Source organism: Dermacentor variabilis, chromosome 1 (assembly GCF_050947875.1).
Source record: "Dermacentor variabilis isolate Ectoservices chromosome 1, ASM5094787v1, whole genome shotgun sequence".
In the NCBI taxonomy this organism is placed as follows: Eukaryota; Metazoa; Arthropoda; class Arachnida; order Ixodida; family Ixodidae; genus Dermacentor; species Dermacentor variabilis.
The window spans coordinates 256,684,353-256,708,694 of NC_134568.1; the positions used below are offsets into that span (position 1 = coordinate 256,684,353).

General features: G+C 45.6%; 2 protein-coding genes across 12 annotated transcripts in view; one reads left to right on the forward strand and one right to left on the reverse strand.

The window, feature by feature from the left end:
* The window catches only part of LOC142562150 (uncharacterized), a 60,265-nt gene that overhangs the window by 20,781 nt on the left and 15,142 nt on the right, over positions 1–24,342 (reverse strand). For 5 of the 11 annotated variants that reach the window (XR_012823875.1, XR_012823873.1, XR_012823877.1 and 2 more), the window contains 2 exons: positions 22,939–23,063; positions 18,643–18,749 (listed from right to left, as the gene is read on the reverse strand). Coding sequence is in view for 2 of the 11 variants with exons in the window: in XM_075673502.1 (XP_075529617.1) it covers positions 15,946–16,010; positions 18,683–18,749; positions 22,939–23,063; positions 23,994–24,045 (309 nt within the window). In the remaining 9 variants the exon portion in view is untranslated. The other 6 variants (XR_012823872.1, XR_012823870.1, XR_012823879.1 and 3 more) reach the window with 4 other exon arrangements.
* On the forward strand, positions 1,280–6,892 carry LOC142562221 (uncharacterized). Its single transcript, XM_075673503.1, has 2 exons — positions 1,280–1,970; positions 4,977–6,892. The coding sequence occupies exons 1-2, from the start codon at positions 1,853–1,855 to the stop codon at positions 5,225–5,227; spliced, it is 369 nt and encodes a 122-aa protein (XP_075529618.1). The 5' UTR covers positions 1,280–1,852; the 3' UTR covers positions 5,228–6,892.

Sequence of the window (24,342 nt, forward strand, 5' to 3'; positions counted from 1 at the left end):
TTTGCGAGCGCTGCTTCGATCTCGTGGTAGCGACAGGAAGAACAAAGGTAAAGCCACTCACTGCTCCATGCTCTATCTATATTGTATGCACTTTTCACTTTGTTGGGTACTTGAAGGCTGTTCACCTCCGCCGTGGGTCGGCCCAGTATTGCACTATCTCTGGGATCGGCCCACATTTTTCTTGCGTGATGGACGTTTGGTAAGCATAGAAATTCTTACACATTTAAGAAAATTTTAACACCCAGAACCAGCCAATTATTACCATGCCAGTATGTTGCAAGTACTTTCATTTGAGTAGGTAGAAAGCCTTTGTAAATAAATAAAAATTTTGTGGGCTAATGAAAGCAGCTGTGTGCCTAGGCGTCGGAGAGGCAAGAAATTACAACTGCACTAGAACAATTTGCTCTGTCACACATAACAAAAGAAGTGAAGGTGAATGTCTTATGTGCATTGCAAATGACACGTGCTTTCATATGCACTATGGCACATGCACAAGTGTATTACACCCGATAACAATGCAAGAAGCTCGACAAGAGACTGCCGCGAGGCTATGAACGGCGTCCAGAAGGAGGTGCCATAGCACAAATGGATGCAAAGATGGCAGTGGTGGACACAAACAACATTGCTACCATTCCATGCACTCAATTTTGTTACAAGGTGGTTTGCTGGCCTCTGCAAATAGATATGAGTCGATTCAACTGCAAATAGATATGAGTCAATTCATCAGCTAACTGTAGCTCTAGTTACTGATACCCAACCGACCTGATGAAGCAGTGCTGATTAGGGCCAATGGTCAGGGTAGTGTGCCATGAAATTAGCTTTTGGTGATTGTGATATGGGCTGCAAGCAGTTACAGGAAGCTTGGTGTTAATATATTGGTACGATTGGCAATTGTTTCCGAGATCATTAGTACGAGTTTTTGATAACTGATGAAGCACTGCTGTACGAGTCCACAAGATCACAGCAGATCTGCTTTCCATGTGAAGCTTTCATCACTTTAACTTGTATATTATTCTACTATATGCAGGGCTCACAAACCATATACAATATTTTCCGGACAATAATTTGAACCTGGCACAAGTAACCTCCCCCTCTTTTCACAAGTCGGCAACTATCACAAGTGTGCACAGAAGTTAGTTCCTGTACTTAAAAGATCACAAATTGCCATACAGTTCTGAACCACGTGCAAGAACACATGTATGCAATGCAAACTGTGTGCCTTCCAGTGGTCAATGGGTCTTAGTGCATGTCATTGTGCTTGCTATGAATGCTGCTTTTGTCACCTTACCCTGTTAGCATTGCATATAGTAATTGCTTCGATTGGTGTTGACAGCCAGGACGAAACTTATACTGAGAGGCATGCCTGATAATCACATCGTGGTATTGGCATGTAAAAACCCAGATTTGTTTTATTTGTTCTTGTTTCGAGACAAACCAAGTGTTTTTGAAATGCTGCATGCAATGCTTTGACCTCGGGCAATCCATTGCATTACTGCAAATATTACTCAATATTTGAAAAGTCTAGTAGATGATCCATCTCAAACTGAATTACTTGCACGTTCACTATTTGTTTCTTATATTTAAGTCTTCTCGTACCCCTGCTGAAAACGCTGCGTTGCCCTGAAAGCGTGAAAATACCACACCTTTGCACAGTTCGCGTAGCCAGGTTTCAGGCAAGTTGAATTGTAGCTAAATGGTGTAAATGGTGTAGTAGAACCACCACTAAGCATGTGTTGGAAGTCCAGTGCTTAAGTTAGAATAAACTACCCGGTTATCTTTTTCCACAGCTACAAGTAAACAAAAGCTGAAGCGGCCTTCAAGTGTCAAGTGTGGAAAAAGATGTTTTGCGGCAATGGCTGTGACTCAAGACAACACAGGTGTGTATGTGGTTTTCCAATTCAAGCACAGAGGCCACGACTTTGAACTGGGTCGTGTTTTTCTGTCCAAGTTGGAAAGAGCTGCTATTGCTGGTAAGAAACCGCTTTTGCCCTGCTTTATAATACATAAAGAGTGGTTGTTGAGTTTTCAACATCCCAAATACAAGGCAATACTCATGCCAGACCATGCAATGAACTTGGAGCACATGAAATTCATTTATAATTCATAATTTCCACATAATTCGAGGCCACCTTTACTGACTGCAGGGCATTATAGTTAATGACATCATAAACATGTTTATCATTTTGCTACATTGTATCAATGCCTGAAGGGTTCAGAGAGAGAGAGAAAAAAGGGGACCGTTCTCCAATTTCACAGCGGTAACAACTACCTTGGCACAGCCAGTGGCCTATATTTGACCTATATGGCTATTCTTATTGCAGGCAACGACTTTAGTTATTTTATACTTGTTTGCATCACTTCATGTACCAAGCAGGAAGGTGTAGTGCCTCCTGGTGCACTGTAGGCCACGTAGCAGACTGTGGCTTTTTCTTTTTCTGTTTTATTTTTCAGGCTTTCAGTTAACTGTATTGGTATGACTTATGATCCTAGTGGGATTCAATGTCTCAAAATAGCAGTAAGCTGGAATAATTTCCACTTGGGATTACTTAAGGTGCATTGTACATAATTATGTCTGCCATTTTGCCTAAACTGAAGTGCAAGTATTACAGACATCGATGAAACTGCGACCTCTCGCCACTACTGTAGGTCATCCACAGCAGATGTGCTTTCCATGTGAAACTTTCATCAGCTCAAGTTGTATTTTACTCTACTATATGTAGGGCTCACAAACCATGTGCCATATTTTCTGGACTATAATTTGAACTGTTGTACAAGTCACCCCCTTGCCCCCCTCTTTTCACAACTTTCAAAGAAAAAATATGTGTATATAACTCATTGTATAAGATGCATCTATCTTAACTTGGGTCAGCATCGTGAAATGCGATTGTGCATGTTCATACACTTATCCTAAAATGTCGTACTTACCCATTTCAGGGCACTAAACTTCAGTAAAAAAAAATTTTGAGCCGCACATTCTAGCAGACAAAGTAAACTGCAAGTACATTGCTGGAGAAAAAGAATGTCTCATGTTGGTCTTGCATATATAAGTTACACTGTTCTACAATACGCTTGGACGAAAATGAAAAGAAAATGGTGGCACCTATGGTTTGGAAAATATGGTGCCTTAATATTTGGATGCTCATGAATCAGCTATGTGAATGAAACATGATTGAAACGATCACGATAATTAGGCTTATACCCCTGTCACACGGCGAAAACTAATGTCATTTGAAAATGATGACAATGACGATAGTAAAAAAAAAAAAAAAAAAACACGCCTCAAACCCACTTTTGTCCAATAATTATTTTCCAGTATGCTAAATTCCACTAGAATATGTGATCACTGCTTTCAAACCGTAGTGTTCGATTACTAACTTGTCGACATTGCCAACGAAGTCGAGTCGAGCTAAGGCAAGCAACAGGGCGAAGAGAACGATAGGCGCGTCCGCTACATCTGCTAAAAAAGGTACGAGAAGGGCAGTTGCATGTCATCGCCTTTCTGATGTGCATGCGAGCTTCTAATATCCTCATTCTTGGCGCGTGCCACAGGAAAAAACGCGCACGCTTTTATGCCAAGTCAATTGAAGTGGCCGCGGCCGATGCTCCGGTGAGAACCAACATGACTGCTGCAGCGAAAGCTAAAGATGGCTGTCTGGTCACTGGACTGAGAGTAGTTTTCTGTATTTACCTATGTGATGGACTTCAATGTCGTTAAAGCAATAATTAGGTAATAAAATGGATAGAATAATAGTGATTTTTTGTTAAAACAAAAAAAGAAGCACGTACTGTTTGCGAAACACTGGTAAACTCGTGGTGTCGAGGATACACATTCAGTTCCAAACGAATGCGAATGAGTTTGGCGAACTGATTTGTTTGTAAATGTCCTTACGTTTTACCGTGTGACACCAAAGAAATGGCATTATCAGCGAATGTCATTCGTTGTAAATGACATTAGATTTGCCGTGTGACAGGGGTATTAGACATGAACTCGTAAAACAGCTTCAAGTGTCCAGTCAGTACTCTACTTGACTGAAATAATACCTTTAACTCAAAAACCCACATGACTGCATAGCCTTCAAAGCATACGTTCACAGGTGTGTCTGCTCTGTAAATATGGATGAATGACTGATAAATCAACCATTAAAAATAATTGCTGAAAGCTTTAATTGACAATTTTTATATTGACATTAATCAAATTATGTGCATCAATTCAGTCAGTAACAGTGATGTTTAAGTTAATCTGGAAATGCTGCACATGTTTTCGATTGCAGACTGTTTTGCCCTTCTATGGTGGCATGCCACTATGGAAGTGGCAATAACTTATGCTATGGAATGTAATCGGAAAATTAAGTTCTAACTGTAGAATAGAAATTGATAACAATGGCAATATTTAGTAAAGGAACTAAAGTGGAAGACATTTTTGCCCTGGGTAGGATCTGAACCACAATCTGCACATGTCCAGTCCAGTGCAATGCTTTTACAATGGTTCAGTAATGTCTTTTGTGCGAACAAGGTTACCAACAGTGAAGGATGAAATTGGCAGCCTAGCTGTAAACTTGGTACACACAATAAATTTCTTCACTTACGTACCTGATAACACTGGTGCAGATAATCCCTATGACGGTTTATCAATGACACCAAACATTTAAACACTTTAATATGTAATCTTGCCTCTTCAAATGTAATGTAATCGTGTAGTATAATTCAGAAATGTAATCTTGCCTCTTCAGCAGCTGAAGGCTGCATAACACCTAACCTAACCTAACCTAAAAAGAACAAAAATTGCGACAGCTTGAACTATTTAACACACACCATTGCAAAAGGTTGTTGTAAGTCAATGTAACTCATTATTCAATTAAATGAATTCTAAATAATGATATTAAAAATGTTCATCAGTGCCCATTTCACTTCCTTGCGTGCTCGGTAATTTTTACTTATGCTTCAACTAATATACACTTTTTCTCTACTCTCTCAAGACAAGCTGCGAGAAGGCGTGTCCATGGATGCAGTACTGGATAATGTGCGGTCCAACGTGGATGAGACATTCCACCGCATTAACCTGTTAAGCAAGCAGGATCTCCGCAAAATAATGAGGGATGCCAGAGTCTCGAAGACCGAGCGGCTGCACGATAATGACTATGTGAGCGTGCAACTCTGGGTTGAGAGGATGCATAGTGAAAAGGGAAACCCATTGCTCTTCTTTAAACACCAACCTGACAAAAAGTGACATTTGTTTAGAGAAAAAAATGAGGACCTTTTGGATGACAGAGATTTTATGCTAGTCATTATGACCACACCACAACAGGAGCTTTTCAAGAGGCTTGGAACTGATCGTATATGTGTCGATGGAACACATGGAACAGCAGGTGAGCAGTACTATATAAATGCCTTAATAATAAAAGCAAGAAAGAGGGAATGCTGTCCAAGAATAATTGCAATAGATATGATGAGTAGTATTCCTTCACACATGATATTTCTCTTAATTTTTCATTTGATAGAGTTCTCAATTATCAGTAACGGAGCAAGAATGAATTCAGCGCTCTGTACACTGGTGATATCATTCCATTGCTACTGTCCTCATCGCTATATGCCCTGCATATCCTGTCTGTATTGTCACCACGGAGTTATAATAGGTCACATAATACAGCTCTTATCACATTTGTCTTGTGGGGATGCGCGACTGTCACACGTCCCCTGATATGTTGTTTTTCCCGCATAGCTTCCGTCTCCTGCATTGCGGCTTCGCCGCGGGCCCCAGGCCACGCGAGAGATGGCGCGAGTGTTGCGCTGCTAACGCCGCCTCATGGCAGGGTTACTTGGGGGCGCAAGGGAGAACATGTTTCCTCTTTGGTTCGGGACGGCAAGCAGCACGGACGTGCCGCCCGTGCGCAGATCCATGCTTCTGCGAGATCGTCTCGTGAGGCCTTGTGCGAAAGAGCCACCGTTCGCGTGACCGTACGCGTGAACGACCAGGCATTGGGATCCAGCAAGGGGCGAACATATTCGCTCGCTATCCGGTCGCGGTGAGTCGGACTTCCGCGATTTGTCGCACGCCCATCGGCATGTTTTGTGGATAGCAACTCGGCTAGCAGGCATTGATCTATGAAAGGTGCAATAAATGCCCTTGTGATTGTCGTTCCTTTGACCCAAGGTACGGGATGAGAATCCCACAGTCTAGAGTGCAGAAAGAGTGCATTGCACTGTGTATTAGTGCCTTCTGTTAGAGGTACAGCTGTCTCGAGGCTGTTTGGCATCCTGAACTGTTTGCCAATTAGGCGAATCACTGATTACTGCTACAGTCAAAAGTGCTTTTTCTTGGTGGCGGTGGGTGGTTCCCTGAGGACTGCAAAAACAAAACATTTAGAAAATCAGGCAGTCCAAAAAAAAAAAATTAATGCATGCCTTTTACTGCCATTTAAAGGGAGGTGCTAGTTTAAAACATAACAAGAACCTAGAACTATGAAACCCCAGCTGTTTACATACTCTTATGGTAATTTCAAATACTATATAAATCAGTTTTATAGCAAGTTGCATAGGTTGTGTTCTGTACAATGACAATGTGTAAAACGTAGGCATTATTGCCCCCATTTTTTTATCTCTAAACTTCCATAATTGCAGACCAGTGATGGCGCATAATCCTCCAAATCAACTGTAGAATACTGAAATATGTTACCGAAATCGTTATTCACTGTTGTTTTAAAAAGTGCATGTAAGTGTTAAATTAGAACCTGTGAAACCATTTCAAAATGTTTAGACAACCAGTAAGTGTTACTCAAGATTTTATCTTAAGTATATAAGTGATGTTCAAGATCAACCCCTCAGTGGTGGTCAAGACAGTTTAGGGTTTCAAGCACAAAGTTGACATTCTGGAGCAGTTTAGGAGCAGAAATTTTTTTTCTACTTCGTTTTCCAAAAGTCTTCTTGGAACACTTGGAGTAGTACAGAAGTAATCTAGCCATTTGGTGGAGCTTATTATTACTGTGCAGTCAGTAAGCGCTGCTCAGTGAAGCAAGACACAAAGCCAACAGCAACCAATTAAGCTTGCCTTCCCAAGGACGGTATACCACGCACATCATGTTGCAAACATTTTTGTTTGGGTAGGCAAGGAACTTAATTTGTACCCGCCATAGTTGCTTAGTGGCTGTGGTGTTGGGCTGCTAAGCCCGAGGTCGCAGGATCGAATCTCGGCCAGAGCTGCCGCATTTCAATGGGGGCAAAAGGCGAAAACACCTGTGCACTTAAATTTACTGTAGGTGCACGTTAAAAAACCCCAGTTGGTAGAAATTTCCGGAGTCTCACACTACGGCATGCCTCATAATCAGAAAGTGGTTTTGGCACGTAAGACCCCATAATTTAATTTTTCTTAATTTTGTAGACCAACCACTACACTTATCAGGCTTCTTGGCGCTTGTGCTGTAACAGAAGAGAGTATGTATGTGTGTAAATAAAAAAATGTAAATCATGCCATCTTACAATGGCCCCTTTTCACTGCTGGTATGCTCCACCACGATACATTGCATAAGCCTCTTCCCGTAGTGTTGTGGTCGGACTGCTGGCACGAGTTGTTGGGAACTCGGCGCTGACGCCCGTTGTTGCACCTGGGTCGCAAGCCCCAAGGGTAGCGTTGGCCTGGCGGCCTGGGGTACAACTGGAAGCATCCGAAGGTCCCGGCAAAGCATGAGTCGACTGGTAACAACAAAACAACTTGTTTATTCTAACATCGCAAAGAGTTGGCGGTCAGGTTGACCGAAGTAGAGAGACGGGAGTGCACTTTACTCAACAGAAGAAATCGGAGCCCTCCTTTGGCGTCCGGGGGCAGCTGTTTTTATACTCTCGTAGTTGAGGGCAAGAAGGAACCCCTCTATAGACGAGCACGTGACTGTACAATGGGATAAGGTGACGCATACTGTCGTGGCGCCGCCGGTCGGGCACAAAGAGGAGAAGGTAACTCCTACTGTCGTATCGCCGCCGGTCGGGCACAATGGGGAGAAGGTGACCCCTACTGTCGTATCGCCGCCGGTCGGGCACAATATGCACATACACTCACACACGCACATTAAGACACGTGGCATCAGAACATGCCTGGACGCGCTTGGCGGGGAGGCGTAGCGGCGACGCCGAACGGGCCAAAATGTCTGCCGCTTTGTTGCAGTCGCGCCGGCTAAACCGCGCGTCGTAGGCGAAACGTAACAGACCGCCCCGCCGGGGGAAGGAGATCCCGATGGACAGGGGACTGCATCCGCTGTCCGGAGGGATGTCGCTCGATGATGCTCATAACCGAAGTCGGGCGTCCCTCGACGTTTCTTGAGCGCAGCGCACAGAGAAGGCCTCGTTCTCTCGTTCAGGTTCGCACAGGACACTGCAAAGTGACTTCGGGAGAGTTCACATTTTTGTTCTCGTTCCCGGCAAGCGTTAGAACTACGCTGAAACTCAACCGCTCAGTCAGCAAGCACGGCACAACCCTCACTAAGCCCTGCCAGGCTCTTTCCCCTTTTATACCACTGCCTAGTTCCTTACAGTAGTCTAGCAGCACTCAGAACGCGTCCACAAATTGGAAAATTGCACTAGAAAGCATATCATCACTTTGAAACACTAAACAAAAGCAATATGTTAAAAAAATCCTGCCTCAGGAAGAAAAACATCAGTAACAAACAATTTTGAGGCTGATTCCTACGTTAGGGGCTTCGACTTAAGCCATCGGCGTTACCGTTGAGACTCCCCTTTTTGTAACGCACCTCAAAGGAATATTGTTGCAAAGCGAGGCTCCAGCGCAGGAGGCGGCCATTTTTGGGAGAGATGGTCTGCAGCCATTGGAGAGGGCAGTGATCCGTCTCAATGATAAACCTCGAGCCGGCTAGATAGCATGACAATTTCTGAACGGCCCACACGAGACATGCACACTCTTTCTCGGTGGCGCTATACGCCTGCTCACGACTGGTCAGCTTACGACTAGCATACAGGACAGGGTGTTCTACTTCTCCATTTTCCCGTTGGCACAGTACAACGCCCATGCCTCGCTCACTAGCATCGCACTGAACAACGAACCCTTTTGTATAGTCTGGCGATCGTAGCACAGGCTGGCTTGTTAGGGCACTCTTTAGGGCGCTAAAAGCTCTTTCCTTTGTCTCGTCCCAGACGACTGTTTGAGGCTCTGTCTTTCTTAGAGCATCCGTCAGGGGAGCCGCGATATCAGAGTACCTGGGGATGTACCTCTGATAGTAGCCGGCGACACCTAAGAACGACCGAATATCGGTCTTCGTGCGCGGTTGCGGGAAGTCTCGCACAGCGGCCACCTTTATTTCAGAGGGGCGGCGACGACCCTGACCAATCACGTGACCGAGGTAGACAACCTCGGCCTGTGCTAACTGGCACTTAGGAGCCTTTACTGTCAAGCCCGCTTCGCGCAGGCGGGTTAGCACTGCCCGCAAGTGTGCCATATGCTCAGACCAGGATGCGGAGAATATCGCTACGTCGTCTAGATACGGTAAAGCGAATTCTTGCTGTCCCCGCAACACTTTATCCATGAGGCTTGAAAAACAGTATGGCGCGTTCTTCAAACCAAAACTCAACACTTTAGGACGGAATGTTCCCATTGGTGAAATGAACGCCGCATACCTACTAGCCTCTTCTGTAAGTGGAACCTGCCAATAACCCCTGACAAGATCTAGGGTGGAAATAAACGGAGCGCTACTAACTTTCTCAAGGCGCTCCTCGATGTTAGGGATCGGATAAATTTGATCCTTAGTGATGGAATTAAGCCTGCGGTAGTCGACGCAAGGACGAGGTTCCTTGCCCGGTACCTCAACTAAAATCAAAGGGGAGGTATAATCACTCTCACCTGCCTCAATAACACCGAGCTGTAGCATTTTCTTTACCTCAGCCTCCATAATATCGTTCTGGCGGGGTGACACCCGATACGCCTTGGATCGTACTGGCTCTGGGGAGGTAAGTTCTATGTCATGAGTAAGGACAGAAGTCCTACCAGGCCTCTCAGAGAACAGACCTTGAAACTCTTGTAAGAGCTGGTGTAGTTCGGTTTTCTGCTCACGCGACAGCGATGCTCCACTGACTAAGTCACTAATGACTTGACCAGTGTCTTCCCTGTTCGTCACTGAGCCTAGTCCCGGAAGCTCGACCGGGAGCTCTTCAGGAACGTTTACCATCATGCACACCACTGCTTCCCGTTGTCTATAAGGTTTGAGCAGATTACAGTGGTAAACTTGCTGTGCTTTCCGCTTTCCTGGCAGACTTACCACGTAGTTAACGTCCGACAGTTTCTGAACAATTCGTGCTGGGCCCTCCCACTGCACGTCTAGTTTGTTGTTTAGCGATGTGCGCAATATCATGACCTCATCGCCCACCTCAAAACGACGGGCCCTGGCTGTCCGATCATAATAAACCTTGGCCCTCTGCTGGGCCTTTGCCATTGCTTCACCTGACAACTCCTGTGCCCTTCTTAAGCGTTCGAGGAGCTTAAGCACGTACTCCACCACGACTGGGTCGTCGCCCCTGCTTTCCCACGATTCTCGAAGCATGCGAAGCGGAGACCGAAGCGAGCGACCGTACACCAGCTCAGCTGGCGAAAACCCCGTAGCCGCATGCGGCGCGGTCCTTAATGCAAACATCACCCCATCATCATCAGCCTGGTTACGCCCACTGCAGGGCAAAGGCCTCTCCCATACTTCTCCAACAACCCCGGTAACATCACCCCAGGCAGACACAGCTCCCAGTCAGTTTGATGTTCAATACACAATGCTCTCAACACGCGCTTCATGACGGAGTGGAGCTTCTCAACGGAATTCGACTGGGGGTGGTACACTGAGCTGTGTAACAGCTTTACCCCACACCTTTCAAGAAAAGTTGTCGTCAAAGCGCTAGTAAACACTGTGCCCTGATATGATTGGATTTCCGCAGGAAAACCAACTCGCGCAAATATGGACAGTAGTGCATTGACTATCTCAACTGAGCTGAGTTCTTTAAGCGGCACTGCTTCAGGGAACTTTGTCGCTGGGCAGATCACAGTCAAAATGTGTCTGTACCCCGTGGCTGTTACCGGCAGAGGTCCCACTGTATCAATAACGAGCCGTCTAAAAGGCTCCGTAATGATAGGTACCAACTTCAACGGCGCCCTCGATTTGTCCCCTGGTTTGCCCACCCGCTGACAGGTGTCACATGTCCTCACGAAATGGTCTGCGTCCCGAAAACACCCTGGCCAATAGTACTCTTGCAAGAGACGGTCCTTAGTTTTCTTAACTCCAAGGTGTCCGGACCACGAACCCCCATGCGTCAAGCGCAACAGATCCTGACGATAGCATTGAGGAACGATCAGCTGATCGAACTCCACTCCCCTGCGGTCGAGATACTTCCGGTACAGGACCCCACTTCTTTCTTTCCACAAAACGCGCATTTTTCCTGGCGATACCTTCCTTGACATTGCAGCGTATGTTTTCTAGGCTACCATCCTTCTTTTGCTCGGCTATCAAAGCCGACCGGCTGACTTTTAGCAACCTATCAAGTCCGTCTGACGTAGGCGCGATGAGCAAATCTGCAGATAGCTTTTCTAACTTTCCCGCATCGGGATTTTCCTCTCCGGTATCTGGTGCCTTTAACGTTACAGACTCAAGTTTATTCAGTTCAGGCGTGCTCTGAATATCGGCTTGCTGCGCCTCTGACCCTTTCTCATTGTTTGATAACGTCGGCCCCGCAACTACCGCCTTTGCAGCGAGCTCCCGAACCTTCGACCTGGTTAAGGCCTGAACGCTAGCCTCACCAAACAAAAGCCCCTTCTCGCGCAGGAGGTGATCGGACCTGTTTGAAAATAGGTACGGGTACTGGGGGGGCAGCATAGATGACACTGCCGCCTCCGTCTCAAGCGCTCCGAAAGGTCCTTCAATAAGCACTTTTGCTACCGGCAGACACACGCTATGAGCTTCCACGGCTTGCTTGATCCATGCGCACTCGCCCGTGAACATATGGGGTTCTACGTAAGAGGGGTGAACTACATCCATCGTAGCTGCGGAATCGCGAAGCACTCGGCACTCTTTCCCGTTCACGAGGAGGTCTCGCATGTAAGGCTCGAGAAGCTTCATGTTCTCGTCAGTGCTGCATAATGAAAAAAACACAACTTTTGGTGTTGTTTCCGGACACTGCGCCGAAAAGTGACCCGGCTTCTGGCACGTATAACAAACGCGCGCTTGCCTCATCTCGAACCGCTTTCTGCGTTCGGCTTCGGCTGCCGCCGTCTCCTTAGGTTCGGTCGCACTGCTTCCACTCGCATCCGCACTACGTGTGTTCCCCTTTGCTCTCATGGGTGTGAACTTCGGCCTCTCAAACTTCGAGCCAAATTCACCCTTTTGACCGTCCTTAGCTCCGCGAGCCCGACGCGTCACAAACTTCTCGGCTAGCTCAGCGGCTTTAGCCACCGTACAAACGTCTGGCCTATCCAAGACCCAGTACCGCACGTTCTCAGGTAACAGACTATAAAACTGTTCTAGCCCGAAACACTGCAGAACTTTATCGTGGTCACCGAACGCTTTCTCTTCTTTGAGCCACTCCTGCATGTTTGACATAAGCTTGTACGCAAACTCCGTATATGACTCACTTTTGCCTTTCTCATTTTCCCAAAACTTCCGACGGAAAGCCTCCGCTGACAGCCTGTACTTTTTTAGCAGACTCGATTTCACTTTGTCGAAATCCTCTGCCTCCTCTCTATTCAAGCGAGCGACTACGTCGGCCGCCTCGCCGGGTAACAAAGTGAGCAAGCGCTGTGGCCACGTCTCCCGAGAGAACCCCTGCTTCTCGCACGTTCGCTCGAAGTTAACCAGGAACAAACCAATGTCTTCTCCAAGCTTAAATGGCCGCATCAGGTCAGTCATTTTGAACAATACTCGTTCTCCTGCACCGTGTGCCTGACTTCCATTACGAGCGCGTTCCATCTCTATCTCGAGACGCTTCATTTCCAAAGCGTGTTGACGGTCACGCTCTTCTTTTTTCTCTTGTTGCTCTCGCTCTTTCTGTTCTTTACTTTCGCGCTCCTGTCTTTTTGCAGTCTCCCTTTCCTCAATGGTCTCAAGGCATTCCGACAGCTCGTCATCCTCAGCTTCTAACTCAAGAATAGCCTTTAGCAGTTCTGGTTTTCTGAGTTTGTCCGAGACATCCAGACCCAACTCTCTTGCAAGCTCCAACAATTTCGGTTTGCGCAACGACTTCAAATCCATGGCTGCTCTGAATGCTGCTTTCTCTACTGCCTATTATTGTCTTGCCGCAAACTAACCCGGCAGCAACGACAACCACAATTACCAGCTCTGTTTCTGACACTAACAAAAGCCTGGCAAAGCTCAGAAGAAGAAAGTCCCGCACTCACCAAACCTCGCAGCCAAGAGTTCAGCGCAGTCGTTCCGCTGCAGGCAACCAGTCATCACACAGGGCTCGTTGCACTGCTCCCGGATCGTTGTTGAGCTGCTCAGCATACAGTCAACTGCATCTCTTCGCTGCTGGCCTCCGTTGTCGCGATCCCACCGCTGGCAGACAGTTGTTGTAGTCGGACTGCTGGCACGAGTTGTTGGGAACTCGGCGCTGACGCCCGTTGTTGCACCTGGGTCGCAAGCCCCAAGGGTAGCGTTGGCCTGGCGGCCTGGGGTACAACTGGAAGCATCCGAAGGTCCCGGCAAAGCATGAGTCGACTGGTAACAACAAAACAACTTGTTTATTCTAACATCGCAAAGAGTTGGCGGTCAGGTTGACCGAAGTAGAGAGACGGGAGTGCACTTTACTCAACAGAAGAAATCGGAGCCCTCCTTTGGCGTCCGGGGGCAGCTGTTTTTATACTCTTGTAGTTGAGGGCAAGAAGGAACCCCTCTATAGACGAGCACGTGACTGTACAATGGGATAAGGTGACGCATACTGTCGTGGCGCCGCCGGTCGGGCACAAAGAGGAGAAGGTAACTCCTACTGTCGTATCGCCACCGGTCGGGCACAATGGGGAGAAGGTGACCCCTACTGTCGTATCGCCGCCGGTCGGGCACAATATGCACATACACTCACACACGCACATGAAGACACGTGGCATCGGAACATGCCTGGACGCGCTTGGCGGGGAAGCGTAGCGGCGACGCCGAACGGGCCAAAATGTCTGCCGCTTTGTTGCAGTCGCGCCGGCTAAACCGCGCGTCGTAGGCGAAACGTAACAGTAGCAAGCTATATTGCAGCAAAGTTGACGCTTGAAAACCGGCATTATACAACACTTTCTACAATGGTTGTGCCTTCCGCACTTTGAAGGCAAAGCATTTCAGCATCCGAAATTTCAGGTGTGCTTATAATTAATTGCCTCTGTGAGGTACGTGGCAGTGTTGCAAGGATACCCGAATTCTCATGCATGTCCGAAAAATAGTTTCTTGGGTGTATTTCTGCTTGGTAATGAAGACGGCTACGACAGTGCACATTAGTGACACAACAGTGGCCAAATGCTCAGATTCCTTTTAAGTAGAGTGCTGTGTGCTTTTATGACTTTGGTGAAGTTAGCATCTGAATTTGCCATACACAAACCTGCAATTATCTATTTATTAAACTCACGCACACATAATATCACTATAATGAGAAATGCATAGTGTTTTAGCTGTTCCCTGCAGAATGTTTTCTGACAACTGCTTTGATGATGGATGGATGAATAAATTTCTTGACGTCCGTCGGTACGTGCGATTAGCGCGCAGTGGGCCACTCCCACGTCGAGACAGAGAGGCCATGCCCCTCCACCGCGTCGCGGGCCCGATGGACAGCCCAGAGCTGTGCTTCAAGGTCCGAGCTGTGTGGAGCTCGGTCCCACTCTTCCTTGGTGGTACTGGCACCAGGGGGCAAGCCCAGAGCATGTGATCAAGGCTAGCTATATCCTTACAGTAGTGACACGCATTGTGAGGGTGCACGTCCGGAAAGATTTTGTGCAGGAAGGCCGGGCATGCGTAGGTGCCTGTCTGAAGCCACCTGTACGTGACTTCTGGTGCTTTATTGGGTGCTTTGTGCGGTAGCGGCATGGTTCTCTCGACTAACTTGTAATGCTGGGTGAGATCGTTGTGACGAGGGGATCGCACTCGCTTGCCCATCCTGCCGAGAGGGAGTCCGGGCTCACACGGTGAGTTAGATCTTGTGCAGTCTCGTTGAGGTCACTTTTTAAGAACAATATTTGATCACGAATATACTCTTAATGCTTCACACACAAAACAATTTGTTACCTTGTTGTGTCCATGAAAGGGTTGTATTGAGAATAATTTTTTGGCAGCCTTGTTGACAGTTTGACAGCATCAATCAGTGAATCCTTAACAGGCACTCTGCAACACTCTTTCAAGAAGGAAAGCCAACCTACTGAGTCTCCAACACATGCGATTTTACATTTTGTCACAACCTTAATGTAGCTGGCACATCTGGGTTCAAGCTTATATAGTGCTAACTTAGGCAAGTTGGCACATGTTGCAGCACTTCATTTGTCTCCTATGTGTTGTAATGCTATGTTATTTATTCAAGCTCATACTTGAGCAGCAAGCAAAATGCAGTTGACTTCATTCCGTTAATTCGACTCTGACGGGACTGACGAAACAGATTGAATTATCTGGTGGGTCAAATTTAAGAAGATGCAGAAGAAATGCCAACACACATGACTGATTTATTTGCCATGGTTTACGTACAGATTCTAACATGCCCCAGAGTGAAACACATGCCCGCTGTCTCTGTGTCCGAAGTGTAAACTAGCATAGAAAGGACAAAAGCCCCTAAAATGAAAGAGAAATCAAATGCGCACACAATTTTTATTAAAAAAAGAAATGGACAGGGGTCCAATGTGTTGCACATTGCAACCAATTTTCAAAAGTGAGCTTCGCCGCAATACCCATCGGTTATGCGGTAAAGCATACAAAAAATCGCCAAGGAAGTTTTGTTAGAAATGGGTGAATACCACAATCAGACGTTTTGATCTATGATTATTGCTTGGAGCTCCTCCTGGGCAGGCAGAAAATAGGCATTTCCTGCAGGAGATAAAGTATGTTTCACACATCTACTGTCCTCTAAGGTATGTCACCAAAGGGGTCGCTTATTGGGTTCACTGTAGGGGTCAGCATGCATGCTGACTGCTCAAGTTGGAATTGTTGGGTGAAGGCCTATTTTAGTATCAAAATAACCGAAGTTTGGACCTATAGAAATGCACGTGTGTCGGCTGGGACTTTCAGACGGGATCTAATTTATAGGAGTCTACTGTTCTGCAGCCACTGAGCACTGCAGCATGCCAATATACTGCTATGTGTAGTAGGAGATACATTCTTGCTGCAAACTCCACTGCCATATGGTACAGTCGACTTCTGTTAATTCGACTCAGAGTAATTCAATCCTGGCCAAAGGTCTTGGCTGGCAGTCATACATTTCTACAGTCCCGAATCTCTTATTTTGATTGTAAAATTGGCCTTCACAGGATAACTTGAACTTGGAACAGTGACTCGCCGTTGACCCCTATGGTGAACCCAATAGCGACTCCTTTAGTGGCAGCACGTCTAGCTCGACGATGCTTAGGAAACAATGTATGCATTCAACACGTGTGATCGCGTGTCGACAACTCCCATTTATGCTTGCCATAGGAAACTTTTGAAGCAAGAACCATATATCACAAAGTTTAATTACGGTATTTACCAGATTCTGATGTGTGCCTCATAAGTTAGCACTAGTAGAATGCAATAGTTGTACACTTTTCTTTTCAGTGACTATGGTGTTGGGCTGATGAGCACGAGGATGGGGATCGAATCCCGGCCACGGCGGCCGCATTTCGATGGGGGCGAAATGCGAAAACACCCGTGTACTTAGATTTAGGTGCTCGTTAAAGAACCCTAGGTGGTCGAAATTTCCAGAGTCCTCCACTACGGCGTGCCTCATAATTAGAAAGTGGTTTTGGCAAGTAAAACCCCATAATTAAATTTTTTTTCTTTCAATGACAGTGGTAAGCTCCCAGCCATGATTTGGTAATGCCTGCCATATGCATTCCACCCCATTTTTATTCTTAAGTAAATTGCCTTTTCATGATCAGGGTCCCTTACGAGCAACTGACTTACTCCTGTACAGACTCTAGAGGCTGACTGGCGATGTGAATTCTTCAACATTGTCTTCTGCATATTAATCTTCAAACCCACTCTAACACTTTTTTGGTTAAGGTCCTCAATCACTAGTAATTTGTCCCCACTGTTGCCGAGATATTCACCATTGATCCGCACTCCGAATTTGCTGCAACTGCAGATTTGATATGGCATTAATCAAAGCCAACACCGCCGTGTTATCTCACCACCTTGAACTGACACTCACACGCAGATCCACTGGCCACTGTAATCACCATGGCGAGAACGCTAGGCCTAGGTATGCTATTACGGTTCTTGACATTCGGTGCTGTCTTTTTCATTGAAAGAATTCACCGCTGTCAGCAAAGGTACCCACTCTGCCTCTGCAATCCTCGTAAAGCACGGCGCGTTGCATATTGCTAGTCCTCGAAAGGCAGCTTTGCCTCAGCACAGTGATGCTACGCGGTGAAGTGTATGGGACGCAGCACATATATTGTTAGACTCACGTGCACTTGCCGTCTCCTGTCAGAGTGCAAGCACCTATATGCCTAATAAGTGTACTGGCAGACCTTCAGAGCTTTTACGGACGTGCCTGTGGCGATTTGGGCCCCTAAGGGCAGTAAAAGACATGCATTCATTTTTTTTTTCGGACATTGTAGCGGCCCTTAGGGAGTCTGAAAAATCGGACTGTACAACTGACCAAAAGGATGCTTCATCTATGGGGCGAACACGCAGCGTAACAAGGACAAGAATAGGAAGGACCATTGCATCGAGGAATGATCAGGAAAGGAACTGTGCCGCCGCCTCTTTGAAGGAGCTTGCGCTCAAAAAGCAAAGTGTTGGCTGACGCTAAGATGCAGGTTACCCACATCCAAACCAAAATAAATCTCTTAAAGCAATGAAATGCAACACTGAGGCATTATGGGCAGGCTGAGAGTATGTCAAGACAGTTGAGGTTGACTTTCCAGTTGCTTGGAGAATCTCATATGTGACAAAGTTCGGGCATGATACCAATGAGCTTGCTATCAGTTGATACAAATAGCTATTTGCTTTTGTATGCATCTCTTTTTATTCGCATTTTAAAATGTTTGACTCTATTTGCCGTGAGCTAGACCACTTTTTTTACAGTGAAGCTGTCTATGGTGAGGATCTGGCAGATCACATTTGCGCATAGACCAACAATTTTTCATACGGTGGGCCGATCCCGAAGAAAGAGCAATACCAGGCCAACCCGAGGCAGAAGTGAAGCAAGCATTAAGCACTCCCCATATGTGGGCTGATCCCGAAGGTCGTGAAATGCCAGTCAAACCTGCGGCGGAGATGAAGCAGGCTTTAAGCACTCCCCCACACATGGGCCAATCCCATAGGTAGTGCAATACCAGGCCGACCCGCGGTAGAGGTGCAGTTCACCATTAAGGGGCCCACGTACGCAGCTTTGCTGGTCATCCTTCACAGAGTAAAAGGGCACCGAGTTTCTTTCGAAGATATTTTAGTAGCTGTGCATTTTACAAACCCCTCTTTTCAGTTTTCTATTTTGAATAAAATAAACACTACTCCTTACTGTTCAAACTGGATTGTTTTTATTTTTTTAACATGCTTACCAGAGAGTGACAGCATCAGGTGACATGGTGTCAGCCCATCTTGACATAAAACAAAGTTCTGTGAAACCTGAAAAAATCAGGGAATTTGAAAATGTCAACTTGGTAGACACGTTCTTCTAAGCATGCAGTATGGCACATAAGCCTGGAGGTTAACGAAGAATCTCGAGAACATGTTAAGGGCCGTACAAAGAGCAATGCAATGATAAATGACAATGAGACAGGAAGAGAGCAGTGTGGATAGTCAATATTCTAGTAGACATTAAGAGGAAAAAATGAAGCTGGGCAGGCCATGTAATGCATAGGGTAGATAACCAGTGGACCATTAGAGTTGCAGAATGGGTGCCAAGGGAAGGGAAGTTCTGTCAAGGATGACAGAAAACTAGGTGAGATGAAATTTGAAAGCACAAGTTCGCATCAGCTAGTGCAAGACAATGATAATTGGAGATTGCAGGGAGGCACCTTCATTCTGCATTGAACTTTAAAATAGGATGATGATGATGAATGCGTGCAACTCTTTAAAAAGAAATTTGGGCCGGAAATAGCTTGCACAGTTCACCAAGACACGAAACCAGATTCGTATGCTTTGCCACTAACACAGATGTATTCCAGTGAAGCTAACTTATGAAAAGCGGCCACCATTGTGCAATCATCTATTTCGTTGTTGGAACAGCTTGCGAAACATAGCATGATATGTTGGAAGGAGCTCTGTAACTTTTTTTCTTTATAGCCGGCTATAATATGCACATGCTGAATTTTTTATAATTAATGCTATGTGATGTGCAAATTAAGCAGTAATTTTATGCAGTATTAAAACGTACCTTAGTGTAACAGTACAATGAGAGACGTAATCAAGAATTTGTATGTATGCACATCTGAGTTCGCATGCAATGCGTGCTGTCATCCTTGAGTGCGCACAGACGTGAAACTGGTGCACTGGTCTTAGTGCAGCTTGGTAGCTCATAGTTTGTGAGGGGATTCGTAATGGCAGTGCTCCACCACGCCGCAATGCAGCAGTCAACGCTGAAGAGAGGAAATGCTAATCTTACCAACGCTACACATGCTCAACAGGCCAATGAGAGTGCTGACAGGTGAGCTTGAAGCTCGCCAGATCCATCTCACAATTTGTGCGTCGTACATGACAGCATAATCAACATTTAATCATCGATTTATTTCAACTACCATGTACGTCGACCTTGCTTCTTTAGTGCTGATACTTCGTTGGCCCCCCTCCCCTTTTTTCTTCAAGGATACTTCTGACAGTGAAAAATAACACTGAATGTCCACATGAACAGGAACTGGCATAAGATGCAACCATTTGTGACCTTTTTAACAGAAGCTTGTATTGCCTCACTGGTGTCGGTGTTACCGCGCGAAAAAACCCAAGCTGCGCAAAAATAGAAATTGCTTATCAGGATGCGGATTCGAACCACCGACCTCTGGGTTGCGAGATCACCATGCTAACCGATTCAGCCACTGTCAGTTCATCAAACGCTGCCTTTAAGGTGGGTAAGTAGAAGCAGCGCAAGGCATGAGCCAATCACGGGCGTCCCCTTCCTCCAGAGGAGGGAAAGGGTGTGTTCGCTCGCCTGACACCCGCAGTTTCCCACACCAGTTCAGGCCCAGCAGTCAGATGGGGAGGCTGCGTTTGGTCTGTTCTGCTGAAGAGCAGGCTGCGTTGAAGGAATGGCAGTGGGAGCAGGCCACGTGTTGTGCCTTTGGCCAAAGAACAGGCAGTGTATGATTGATGCCACCGGGAACTTGAGAAAGGGGTCGACGTTGACGTGCCGCCCTCGCCGTGAGGCGTTACAAAGAGCCGCAGATCCCAAGTTTCGCTTGCACCCCACTTCGCAGCAGTGGAAGGGCAGTAACTTTTTGGCCTCCATCCTTGTGTCATAGTCCAAGCATGCTCTTGCTAAACAGAATCATTCTTGGCAACTAAAGCTTAGTGTTTAGGTGCAATTAAAGCTCATCATTGGAACAGTCTCCAGTACTTCAGGATTTCACAATAAGTAGAATACCATTTTGTTGGCAAGTACCACGGCAGAGATAGTGACCTATAGGTAGATACTGAAAGAGCCAGTATAGTAAGAATTTCATTTAAAGTTGGAGGAATGGTACAACTCTTGGCATTCTGGGGAGTTAAAAAGAGTGGAATTAAGAGATCTCAACTTTTTCAAGCAGGAATGAAATGGAGGGCCTGCCCCATTCTGCAACTTTACTGTGGACCAGTGTATGCCAACATGGCAAGTAAGAAAAAAAATTGGGTATTTCACGGTACGTGTAGATCCATAGACTTTTGTTCCCAGTGGTATCTTTTGATGACATGCCCAGGCTTTTTTTTTTCTCGTCACTTGTTACACTTTAATGCGATAAAATCTACTTAAACCTCTTGTGGTTGCAAGATCCGCAGGCGAGCTCGTTCCCTCAATCGGCTGCCATCACCCAGTCTCTACTCGTCACATAGCCATATCTTGTGAACATTATATACAGTTTTTTTTTGCCTCTTAGAATTTTGGGTGATATCCTGAGTGATGAAAACAAGCACTACATAAAATCAGCAACATCTATCACTACGACACATTCATAACAATAGTGCAGCCACTACATTGCTTTAGCTTTCCATACTAAATAAACTCACTGTGTCTGCGTTCAGTGTGGGCAGAGGTAAGCTTGCACACGTAAGTTTTTGGTAACATTCATAACAAAGCAAACAAGCTTTCAGGACTATAAACCTTTGAGTCACATCAGCTATGTGGGAGAAAAATATACATTCAAAAAAAGGCACACTGTTATGTGCCACTAATCCTTTCTTAAAAAGCTGCAAGAATTTTAGGCGGTTTTGATAGAATTATAGCATGGCACAAAACTGATGGTGCTGTGCATTTGGTCACCGCAAGCAGCTGTACATTGTTAACCTCTCTGGTCAATCATGTCTGCTGCAGAAGCATCCCTAGGATGTCTCCAAATTTCAAGATACTTGATTTAGTGCAGTATCACTCTTTGTTGGCCTTTTTATCAGACTGACGCAGAAGTGGGAGCACTGTACACTGTTCACATTTTCTTTGAGTGCAAAAGATAAATATGCGTTGCATTCACCACTAAGAGAATGTATTTAATGCTGTTCTTAAGTTTACAGCCTTACAGCACATGACACAGATATTCATGACAAATCTGTGCATGTCATACAGACAGCTGAAATGTCAAATGAAACGCCACTTTCCTCCCTCTCGAGAAAGCGCCACACCCAGCCAGAGTCAAGGCAACACAAACAAACACTGCGACGCAAAACACGGTCGTGTCGCTCGCCATGACGCATTACTTCGGTAAATCGCCCAATTCAGAATGCACAATGCCACGGTGGAAAATGTGCCACGCAACAAAAATAGATAAGAAAAAAAAAAAAAAGCGGGTGGTGCTAGTCACGTGAACCCGATGTGGTTCTTCGGCTCAAGTATGCGACAAGGCAAGGAAGGAACGTCGCTTGCGGAGGCTACTCAAGGCAGAGGGAGAGTGTGTCTCTGTTGGCAGTCACGCTCACCTCATGGTGGTGTGGTAACAGGGCATTCAATTTCTTCTGTCTCCTCTAATAATAAACCAGTTTAAAAGATTATTTCGGTAAAGCAATGCCAGAAGTCTGAAGTCATTACTCCAAACATTCATCATGGATATGAAGTCCAATGCATGTGGAACTGTCGAAAGTGGTTCACTCATATTCTTCTCATCTACTTTCAAGAAATTTCACACTGAATTGATCTAGACCTCTGCATTGTCACAAACAGCAGGAAGCAACCTTGAAGCCTGTTTTGAATTCCTCATTAATGCATAAAAATCCAGGATGCAGCAGCCAAGGAACAGTCTGCTACACATAACTCCATCTTCACCTCTGTGTTCAGGCAATGAAATACAGTTTTTACCATAGCGAACATGAGATGTTCACTTGTTGGAGATGCAGCTCTTAGCCTGTGACATTTAAAGAAGATGCCAGTTATTTAAAACTATGTTATTAAAGAAACATCTTTCATGTTCGTAACATGCCTGGAGGCAATAATAACCAGCTTGAAAAGTAATTATGTCCCATGGCTGTATTTGGGTCTCAAGAAGCTTTAAATTGCAGTGTAAACTAAAACTTGCTAGGGGGCCTGATGTAAGGCCCTCAAAAAACAGGCCAAACGGGGCTAATGTTTCTTCAATAGGATAGAAAGTGCACTGGAAAGTTAACGCCAAATATAAATGAAAATATATTAATTCAGACTTACCACCAGACTTTCACAATTCGAGTCTTGTTCTCCAAGGTGCATTGCCATTCCGACTTGTCCAGCTAGTGAGAAATGCAGTTCGTATTGCCTCCGCCAATGTGTTGCACATGCACAAGTGATGAACTCTACAAAATGAGAGCAGCATTGAAGATAAACTGAGCAGCTGAAAGTGCACGCACTGTTGCTTCTACGCACAATATGGAAACTAAACAGCAGAGGTAAATTTCGTTAATAGAATTGCGTAACACTTCATTCCCGTTCATATTGAAACATAAGTAGACTCTGAATATAAGACAACCCCCTACTTAAAGACATCGCATTACAGTCCCCTTTATAATTGAAAACTACATGTTCTATAAAAAATTGGGCACTGAAAGCACCATGCCCCGCTTTGCTTCAGTTGTTTCGCTTAAATCTTTTGTGTACCCAGTAGAAATTCTGGATTCTAAGCTTTTGTTTTAAATGTAACAAACCTCGTCAAATTTGGTGCAGTGGTTGCCGAGAAAAACGAATACTGCGTTTACATGTATTTAGATTGGAACACCCGAGCTAAAGCTTTCTCTTAAACGCGCCCGCCACGCGGAGGCATTGCCGAGCCCAAACCGACGGAGCAGTATGGGATCCACATTTTGTCTGCTGGAGGCACCGCCAAATTATACTAAACAAAGAAACGTTGCGTACACTTATTACACGTACAAATTTCCTCTTTATAGCGACAATGTAGGGGACTGCGGCTTGCACTGGCAGCCGGCTTTACCTATGCGCCGCCAGTCTGGTTCCTCAGACGTGTAACGATTGCGACAGTGTACGCGGCGGAAAAAGCACCTGGGACTCCTGCAAGACCAGACAAAACCTTGCCTCTGTGCATTATCTAACTCCTTCTCATTACCGTTAAACAAAACTCGAGAACGCAGTCAAGAATTTCGTATCGAGCTGAGAGTACGCTGCACAAGGTCTACTGAAAGACGGAACTTTTAACGACAGCTTGTAGGCTAACTTCAAGATGTATCGATAAGTAACTGTTCAATAACTGTAGAATAAATACGTCCACTTGCCTGTCTGTTCACGCCAATACCGCAAGCTCTTTTCAGAAGCACGAGACGGCTGCTGAAAAGCGTCGAGACATTTCATTCGGCGAAACTAACCGCTTGCATTTCCAATGCAGCGAAAAATCAAGTGAACGATTAGAGTGTATTAACGGTTTCGACGATGCAGTCGGCCATTTTGGGAAGCTTTAGGCATGGATCGGCTTGGCTATAGATGCGCACAATCTTTGGAAGCGACTTTTTTTTTTTTTGTCGCCAGACGAAAATCACTGTGTTAAACTTTTTTTTTTTTTTTTACAGAGAAGATATGTTTATACTAAGGGTATGGTGGCTAGCATACACTCTTAAGCATAATTAC